General features: G+C 36.2%; 1 protein-coding gene and 1 pseudogene across 1 annotated transcript; both read left to right on the top strand.

Moving 5' to 3' along the window:
* Positions 1–149: 149 nt before the first annotated feature.
* On the top strand, positions 150–848 carry LOC110775143 (uncharacterized). Its single transcript, XM_021979746.2, has one exon. It carries the CDS (start codon positions 150–152, stop codon positions 846–848), a length of 699 nt encoding a protein of 232 aa, XP_021835438.2.
* A 324-nt stretch (positions 849–1,172) lies between these two features.
* Positions 1,173–10,448, top strand: LOC110775144 (pathogenesis-related 5 protein Cup a 3-like; annotated as a pseudogene).
* The last annotated feature ends 150 nt before the right edge of the window (positions 10,449–10,598 follow it).

Here is a 10,598-nt window from a genome sequence, read left to right as displayed (position 1 = left end):
AGTTGAGGAGAGAGCTGGATGAGACATTACAGAAAGAAGAGCTGATGTGGTTTCAAAAATGAAGACTAAAAGCTATAAAAGATGGGGATCGAAATATACGATTTTTCCACCTTGCTACGGTCATTTGAAGGCACATAAATAGAGTGGACATGATGCGATCCGATGATGGAAGTTGGGCGTCAAATCCCGATGAAATCAAATCTATGGTGGTACAATATTGGTACACATTGTTCACAGAAGAGCATCCCAACTATAGTGTGAGTAATTTCTCGGTGGGGGACTTCCCAATGATGTCTGCAAGGGAGCATGAATCTTTATGTCACCCTTATGCTCAATGTGAAGTAGTGAGGGATATCAAGAGTATGCAAGCTTTCAAATCACCTAGACCAGACGACTTTCAACTATTAATTTACCTACGATACTGGGATATAATGCAACCTAATGTCACGAAACTAGTCCTGGATGTGGTGAGTGGTAGGGAATTTCCTGATGATTTTAATCGTGCGTTCCTAGTGTTAAATCCAAAAGTGGAAAGTCCTGAAATGGTTACACAATTCCGTCCTATCGGATTATGCAACATAGTGTACAAGATAGCCACTAAGATAATTGTGAATAGACTCAAACAGGTCCTCCCTTCTTTGATATCCCCAACACAATGTAGTTTTGTCCCACATCGTCAAATCATAGATAATGAGATTATAGTTCATGAAATGCTCCACACCATGAGGAAAAAACAAGGCTCGATGGGTTACATGGCACTCAAGATCGATTTTGAAAAAGCCTATGATAGGCTAAGATGGAGCTTTTTAGGAATTCACTCATGGAACTTCGATTACCTCAGAGTATGATAGAGGTCATTATGCAATGTGTTGGCTCAACTAGTCTCCAAATTTTGTGGAATGGGGAACCAACAGATAGCTTTGTACCAACAAGAGGCATTCGACAAGGCGATCCGCTATTTTCATATATTTATGTTATTTGTATGGAGTGTTTGGCACATTTGATTAACAAGGATGTTTTTGCATTTGACTTGTACATAACTATCAGTTATTCATTTATGACTTTTCTTCACCTATTTTGCCTATATAAACCCAAACTAACCTCAACTCTTAAAACACACAACTCAACAATTAATCCAAAACCCAAACACTTTATTCAACCCTTAATTCCAAGATGAGCTCCTTGAAATCCCACACCATTTTCTACTTGTTAATCCTAGCTTCCCTAATCTCCACACCTATCCATGCAACCACCTTTACAGTTAAAAACAACTGCCAACAAACTGTTTGGGGTGCTGCTATACCTAGTGGTGGCAATGCAATGAGCCCCGGTGCCACATGGACTTTCGATGTTCCATCCAACACCAACGCGACTCGCATTTGGGGTCGTACGGGTTGCACATCCAACGGGCCCAATGGGCTGACATGCACCACAGGAGACTATGGTGGGGTACTCAACTGCGTTAACTCAGGTGCAACACCAACCACCTTAGCTGAGTACACCTTAACAGGGTCAAATAACATGGACACCATTGACATCTCATTGGTTGATGGGTTCAATTTACCCATGAGTTACAAGCCCGCCGGTGGGTGCAGCAACGACCCGTCTTGTGCTGCCAACATCAACGACCCGTCTTGTGCTGCCAACATCAACGACTCGTGCCTGTCTGACCTTAAGGTTAATCAAGTGTGTCTGAGTGCCTGTGAAAAGTTCAATACTGATCAGTACTGCTGTAGGAATCAATTTGTAGAGAACTGCCACCATCAACATACTCCATGTTTTTTAAGAGTCAGATATTAAAAGGTCTAGGGAATAGGTTCACCAATGAACAACAATCCATGATGATAAACATTCGATAATAATCAATAAAGCAGTTAATTAGACTAGCATGCTCTTTCGAATCGATACTAATCATACACTTAGAATTAACAGGCTCTCGCTACGTATTAATCCCAATTCTACCTATTGAAACAAGCCTAAACATCAAATTGCATCTCTCGAATCTTAATTTGATATTTCTAGACTAATACAATTAGACCTGCGCAAATCCAATCGCAAAGTAAATAGAATCAATCAATAGGAATTAACAGCTAATGCCAATAATCGACAATCATCCCTTCATATTCGTTCATGGATTTCCAAAACCCTAGAATGGAACTACTCACACATGATTGAAATAACTAAGACAATATTAATTAATGAAAACATAATTAGAACAAAATAATAAAGCAAACTAAGAAATAATACATAAGAAATTGAACAATGAATAATGAAAGTTTGAATTTTTGATTGAAAATAAAACTAAGTCTTTTGCAACAATTGAGAGAATAAACTAAGTAGTGAGAATAAACTAAGTGTTTAAAACAAGAAATTAAGATGTCAACTAAAACATATGGGCTTAGTATTTATAGTTTTCCCAAAATACAAACCAAAAACGGAAATAAAAACAAGCGAAATAAATCGCAGGATTGTCGTCGCCCGGTCGGGCAGACATCCGCCCGCCGGGCGAGAAGCTCGAAACCTGCCCGTCGGGCCCAGGTCTGCCTGCCAAGCCAAATTAGACGTTCCTCTTCAACTTCTGCCCGCCAGGCCGATGTTCGCCCGTCGGGCGAGCAAAGGTACTTGTTTTTTCAGCTGGTTGTTTGCCCGGTGGTCACCGGGCGAAGGGCGCCCGGTCGGGCGCGTGTAGAAAGCTTAAATCAGCTTCTTGCTCGCCTGGTTGGTCTCCTTTCGCCCACCCTTCAACGGGCGATTATCTAAAAGCACCATTCTTCGCCCATAACACCGAGTCTAACTCTCGGGGCTCAACCATAAACATCCAAGGCTTCCAAAAGTCGACGATAGTCGTCCCGAACTTCCTCGGGAACATGTAGTGGCTCATATCACCATGAAACGAGCCTGAAAAGGCCAATTTCTCTCTAAGTAATCCTGAAACTCAAGGTACACTCAATAACACAAATTAGTACTCAAAATGGCTGCTAAGAGCTCATTTAACGTATAAAATTACTAAGGGACGGGGGTAAAAATTCTATATAAAACATACATATCAACTTCACCGGCCGAGGAAAGTAGATAATTTTTTCGAGCAAGGATGGACTTCACCGGTGGTTTTCGAGCAGGGGTGGTAGTTTTTCGAGCAGGGGACCACCAGTGAGGAGGCTAGGAGGCGAGGAAATAGACTGAAGAAGGAGTACCACCGGCGACGGCGACGGGCGAGACCGAGCGGCGCGGCGACGACGACTGGCAAGGAAAGCTGGGGGTAGAAGAAGGAGTGAATTCGGGATTTTGGATTTCGAATTTGCTTGAGGTTTGAAACGAAATGTTGGTCTGAATATTGAATTACCTATCTTTGCAGCGAAAAAAATTTACAAAAAGCTATTGCATGGGGCTTTTACCATGTACGCTGCAAAATGAAAGGTCTATTGCAGGGGCTTTTACTATGTACGCTGCAACAAACTCTTTTGCAGGGGGAAATTAATTTGTACGATGCAACAAGCGTTTAAAGGGTTTGACCCGCGTTGACCTACATGTTGTTGAAGCGTATTAATACATGTACGCTGCAACAAGGGGCTGCAACAGGGTTTTTTTTTTTTCTACTAGTGTCCTTAGATTTCGTCCATCAAATATAATCTTCGTTATTTGAATTAATGGATAAAGGAGTGGCTAGAATATCCGTAATCACATTATGTGGAATGAAGTGTTTAACTCGATCCACATTCCATTTACCATGACGAATAATATCACTAACAAATCAATGAGCAACAGAATCTGGAACTTCCCGGTTCATAAGTTTATAAATAGGAGCATTACTAATCCAATGATGATACCATAACGAAGTGGACTTATCGTCTCTGGTTCCCACAATTAAACCTTTTTCAAAAAGGGAACGACCCTTTAAAATGTCTCTCCATGTAGGGGATTGAGTAGGACGAGAATAACAATGAAAGAAAGATGAATTTTTTAAATATTTTCGCTGAAAATACGGACCCATAACTTACCCGGACTCGTTAACATTTTTCATCCACTCCCGTAGTTTTCTAATCCCCAACCCCCCTTTCCCCATAGGACTAGTAACCTTTTTCCAAGAAATTCTAGCTAGGTACCTAGTTCTGTCAACCCTATTCCACAAAAACTTCCTGCAAGCCTTATCAATTCTATCACTGACTGCCGCCAGCAATAAAGTTGCTTGCAATAAAGAGGATATGTGTTTAAGACAGATTTAATATATAAGAGTACAACGTTCTGCCATATTTAAAAGTTTTGCTTGCCAACCCTTTATTCAATCCATAGTTTTACCCAGCAGGCCTAAATAATTACCAACTTTCAATTTGTTAGGCCTAATATCCACCTCTAAATACTTACCAAAACAAGAAGAGGTACGCAGATCATAAGAAGAAGCTATTGTCTTGTGGACCGAATGACTCATTTTGTTGGGAAAAATAATGGAAGATTTTTTTAATATTTACTTTCAATCCTGACATTAAACTGAACTGAGATATAGTGTTCATACTCACTTTCATATTTAAACTAGAAGCGTTACCAAATTAGAAAACATCATCTGCATAAAAAACAGGCTTGAACCTTAGCAAATACAAAAGCCCACAAGAGCAAATGAGATGTCGGCAAATTTTTTATTTGTAATATTTCCTCAATCTCAAAATAATATGGTATTGGATATTTGAAGTAGTCTCACAACAATAATCCACTTTCTATAAATAGTAACCACTTCCTATAAATAGTAGACATTTTCGTTACCACATCCAATAGTACAGTACGGAGTATAAAGCAAGGTAATGGATTCTCAGTTCTGACAATTGAGAGAGGAGAATGTAGGGCACTCGGGCACCTTGATTTATTGCATTATTCGATCATATACCTTATTCATCAGTAAATACTAAATTTGCTCGAAATTAAATTCAGATCACACGATTATTAATATCAGTTTGCTGAAAATGATGTATCAATAACATTATAAATTTATATTAATATTTAACAGAAAGTTCAGCTTCAGACTATTCAAGATTTTGATATTCAATATTAGTTTCCAAAGTGTACATCTACCCACGTTATTGGAATATAATCCGTCCGCCCTAATTAAAGGGCCATTCTCTTCACCTTAATAAATTAGAAATTTAGTGTGTGGTCCAGGCATTGCCACGGGTTTTACTTTTAGTGGAGTTTACTTTTTGTAAACATGTGTCCATAGAAGTGGTGTCGTTAACGGATTGTCGTGGTGACGCAAACAACCTTCAAATCTAAGCCCCATATCCGGGAAAAAAAAAAGGTGTTTCCTCTTCTTCGTGATTATTATACCTACGTCAATGTTTCTCTCTTCTGTATTCATAATTACACTCCATTTTCCCAAGTTTTTTTTTAAGCTTAAGATGGAAAGGGGAAAATCGAACATTTATAAGTTCAGTAAATTATTCCCTTTTATTTTTATGCATTCATTTTTATTTAATTAACACTATTTATTAAAAAGATTATATTTTGTATTTACATGTAAATATATAACATATATTGTATCTAGCTAAGTTGGTTAAAAGTGTAACTTTTATTTCATGAGGTTCAGTGTTCGATCCTTGCATACATGGCACATATACATTCTTATAAACGTGTTTTAATATATTAACTACTCAGTCCGTCTCTTTTTGTTCTTTACGTTTTTCTTTTTGGATATTTCAAAATGTTCTTTATATTTCCTTTTATATTATCACATAAATGACTTAGTAGTCTATCAAATTTGTGTCCAATGATTATTTTAATCAATTAAGTTCATTGGGTCATTTAATCTCTCACACTTTTTCATTGGGACATTAAATTTTTCCCATTTCCCAATATCAGAATTTTGATAAAAGTGAAAACATTATAAATAAACGTAAGTTATCTTGTTTAAATAAAAAAATTGAGGAATCTCGATGCAAATTAGTTAATCGTTAAAACGCGTGAAAAATACTAAACGTAAAGCACAAAAAGAGACGGAGGGAGTAGTTTTTAGGCTCGGGTGATGTTTCAATTTACTACATTATATTAATAACATTTACTTATATATATTTTTTTACAATAACAACATGAAACATGTAATAACTTAATAGTAAAAGCTTTATTGTTTAATTTCAAGGTCAGAGGTTCAAACATTATGCAAAACATGTTTGACATTTTTTTTCTAATGTATATGAAGATTACATGGAGCAAACGATCCATAAGCAGCGCACCACGTGTCATGTATACTTTCTTATAGACGTCTTTTAATATATAGTATAGATTAATATAGATATGTTTCAAATCAAATAAGTTCAGATAAATTTCAATTAGGTTTAATGAGTTTCCTCTTTTGTAATTAGATTTTATCAGGCCCACCATGTCAATCAAACCTAATCTGTTCATATGTCATTTGATGGACATTGCTACATCTACTAATTGGGTGAATAACTCACCACTAATAGAACATCAAATAATTAATAAAGTCCATATAGATTTCACTATCACTACTCTCTATTAGTGGTGGCTTCGGTAGTTCGGCGGACATTTTTTTAATTTCTTCTAAACTGCAATATCTTGTAAAAGTGAACTTTCCAAACTAAACATAAATATGTTGTCCATGGAAATAAGATAAAAGTCAAAACTAAACCGTTATTTACATTCCACAAATGTCCTAACTTAAAATCATTAATATTAATGAGGAACGTACCTTAGTGAGTACCATTCTTTCCTTAGTGATCGACTAGTACAAGAGATAGGAAGAAAATTTTATTAATTTTGTTTTTTGAAAAAATAGGACGAAATTATTGCATTGGAAAGTAAGAATTAGAATAAATAAGCAATGTTCTAGAAGTATTCCAAGAATAAAAATTATTATATAATTAATAATAATGAGAGAGAACAAGTTTCCTACTACCCGAAAGGGAACTAGAAGTGGAAAAGTCGAAGAAATAGAATTTGAAAATTGCTAAATTGACACATGTGCTTGACCAATCACAATATTTTCTTCCTAAACCCAAACACCATCACCTTAATTATATGTTGTCATTTCCTTTCCTTTCATTAGTCACCCCCACAGCCCCACTACAAGCCACACCAAAATCTTTGATTTATTTTTTTTCATGGTCCAACTTTCTACAATTTCCTTTGATATTCAATATAGTTCTATTGCTTTCCAATCATGTTTAGAGTTGGACAATTCATATGCAAATCCATTTTCGACTAAGAGACAAACTAACTATGGGAAATTTTACCATTAACGACGGGAAGTTCCGTAGTTAAAGGCTAACAATCGTTGATTAACGACGTGATCTCCTGTCGTGAACGCGTCATAAAAGGAGACACCGTTAATAGAAAATCCCGTCGTAAAAGACATTTGCGACAGTTGTTCCCGTCTTTGTTTGGTTGTTAGCCCCGTGGCAAAAGGCTTTTACGACGGAATTTTTGACCCGTCGTTATTAGGTTGTCGTTAAAGATACAAATTCTTGTAATATATCGATGGACTGTTTTGAGTATTAGGTTTTAGACTAGAGGTGTCAAAAGAATTGTCCTATCAGTCTGGATTCATGTACATGTCAATTCATCCAAGGTTAGCCACTTAGCGGGCACACCCTATTAGGAATTGATCAAACTCCAACCTTCGGATTAATTAGAAGTTATAATTCTTACCACTTGGTTGAGTTTAACTTGGTACATTTTTATGTTATTACTAATGAATAGTACGTACTACGTATATGACAATAGCCTTATTTTTAAGTTTAGAAATAGCCTTATTTTTAAGTTTAGAAACTCAAAAGTATTTTCGTCTTTTTACACAGGATTAGGATGACAATGTATAGGAAGATATTTCAAATTTGTATTATGTATCCCAACAAAAAAATGATGATACACCTTATTGTAGAAGTTAAAACACAAATCGCAGACATTTGTGATAGCAACAAGACTGAATAGGGTTAGTGTAAAATGAAAATAAGTGGATAGGATTAGTGTAGCAGACTATAGGAAAATGACACTAAAAAAACAGTTAAGAACAGTAGTTTAATTATGCGTATTTTAATTAGAAAGCACAAAAATGTCAAAAGTTAAGGCCGGGAATTCTGGGTTGCACTGCACTCCCACTGACCTTTTCAACTCTAACACCCTCAGCTTTCACTTGTAATCTTGTACTTCCTCCATTTTTTTTTAATTGCACCATCTTAGATTTCACGCTTGTCAATGCACTATTTTAACCATTAATATCTCTCATTATACAATTGAAAAAATTATAAAAATTTGATAATTTGAAAAGTATATCTCGAGACGAATCTAACAAGATCCCACATGAATATATTTTTCTTTACATATAAATCACAAAAAATAACTATATAAGAATATGTGAATAGTGTCAAAACCTAAGATGGTGCAATTATAAAAAAATGGAGGAAGTATACAATTAAACATGTCTTTGTACGCTGTTTTTTGTATACAAACCGGCCTTCTTTTATTTCTATGACCATCAGTTGTATCTATATATATTACGTGTTTGACCTGATTTTCTACCCAGTCGTCTCATAATTCTTCACTGTTACATAATTACATTAAGTTATAGAAATTTTAGTACGTAGTATATATGAGACTCTGTAATGACTTATGTGAAAGGATCACGGAATTTGTTTCTCATTTTTTGCTGTAAATTGATCGCAAACAGTCTTGCCTACAACTTAATTCATTAGATTTGTGAAATACGCGATGGTACATTGAAGAAGAATGATCGAGATGATCAAAATAAATTAAGTCATAACTAGCTATTACATTAGATAAGTTCTACAAATTGTTAGAGTAATTTTGTATATGGTGAGTTTTGTTGTTGAGAATTATCCCACATTGATAGAATGGAGATGGAATGAGTTGTTTAAATTAGTAGACCCACCTTTTATGTTTAAATTGTGCTTGTGGTAATCAAGATGGGTTATTGCTTTGTTACAATTAATCTCAGTTTAGGGAAATCTTGGAAGTATCTTAGCCGGTATTAGTATTAGGGATGTCAAGACCCGCCCCAAGTAGGCGGTGATGGAGGTAGGTTTGGAGGTATAAATCCCTGTCAGCCCCGCCCCATCCCCACTTCACACCCGTCATGGGTGATATATGGGGTGAGTTTGGATTTATTTGCATGTTTAGGTGAGATTTTTAAGTTTTTTGTTTGAATTTTTTTTGCTATGACGGGTATTTTTCTGATTATATATATATGTTACTTTAGTCATAAGGTTTTTTTTCTAAAGTTAACTTTCATTACTCTGTATATACGGAAAATGTTTGCTAAATAAGAAAAATGAGGTGGGTATTGGCGCGGGTATGGGACGGGGATGGATACCCAGTTGGGTGGTGGGACGGAGATACATTCTAGTTTATACCCGTTGGGGCTGGGATGAGAATGAATTTTGTACCCGCCATGGGTGATGGAGCGGGAATGGGGATGAAATTTTTAGGTGGGGATGGGGATAGAGGGACCTACATCCGCATCCGCCCCGCCCCATTGACATCCCTAGCCCGATAACCCATAGCAAGAAATAGTAGGGGCTAATATTACTTTAATACAAACTTTTATATAAGGCGGTCTTATACGAAAGACCACCTTAGTGTCATATAAGTTGAGCAATGAAACCAATTAGTTAAACATTGAAATCAATTAGTTAAGCACTGAAACTAATTAGTTAAACACTAGAACTAATTAGTTAAACACTGAAACTAACATAGTTAAGTATTGAAACTAATTAGTTAAACAATGGAACCAATTAGTTAAGCAATTAAAGTGGTCTTTTTGGTAAGGCGGTCTTACACAAAAATTGCCGTTACTTTAAGGACAGTGATAACCACGGCCCTGACTCTCTCCTCATTAGGTAGTACAATATACGTAATAAGACTTAAATCCACCCTTTCAATATCCAATATATTTCCTAATACAAGACCCCCTTTGTATATTGTACGTACAGGGTACGACTAAAACATACTCCCTAATTGTTACTACGTACGTAGTATGTCAAGAGAAAAAAAAAAAATCAATAGAAAGGCCTTTTGTAAAAATATCCACAGATAGGATCCTACTACGTATAATGTAACTGTGTAGGAACATGTTTAACAATTAATAAGAGCACAAGTAGCAATTTGGCAACCATATATCTATCTCGGGGACAAAACTAAAAATCTACATCAATTTGTTGTATCGTGTTGCAAACACAAACACGATAATGGCGGAGTTCGTATAAAGTCAGAGACTCAGAGGTACGTCGACGAAGAAAACAACCAAGCTAATTATAAGATGAGCCAAAAGCAGCTTTAGCCTTTAGAACACAATTGTAAACCACATGACAACTTGATTTATATATTCAGTATTCAGCTTCAGTGGAGTGGAGTGGAGTGGAGTGGAGAGGAGGATCGGACTTAGACACAGTGATGAGGTCCTTATAACAAGTGTAGAGAATGCACGATAGATTATATATGCATAATGCATGCGGTTTAATTTTCTACTCTAAACGACCCATAACTACATTTTCATTTTACTGTGGTCTGGCACCAACCTATATACAACTACCCTTAAGCTTATCCACTGGAAAACACTTCTCTCTCGTATATACATACTC

The sequence above is a fragment of the Spinacia oleracea genome, chromosome 3 (assembly GCF_020520425.1).
Source record: "Spinacia oleracea cultivar Varoflay chromosome 3, BTI_SOV_V1, whole genome shotgun sequence".
Taxonomy (NCBI): domain Eukaryota; kingdom Viridiplantae; phylum Streptophyta; class Magnoliopsida; order Caryophyllales; family Amaranthaceae; genus Spinacia; species Spinacia oleracea.
This window is presented reverse-complemented; position numbering and strand designations above follow the sequence as displayed.

What these genes read in the sequence shown, in the direction of transcription:
- LOC110775143 (XM_021979746.2), top strand. Translation starts at nt 150, where the DNA reads ATGATGCGATCCGATGATGGAAGTTGGGCGTCAAATCCCGATGAAATC.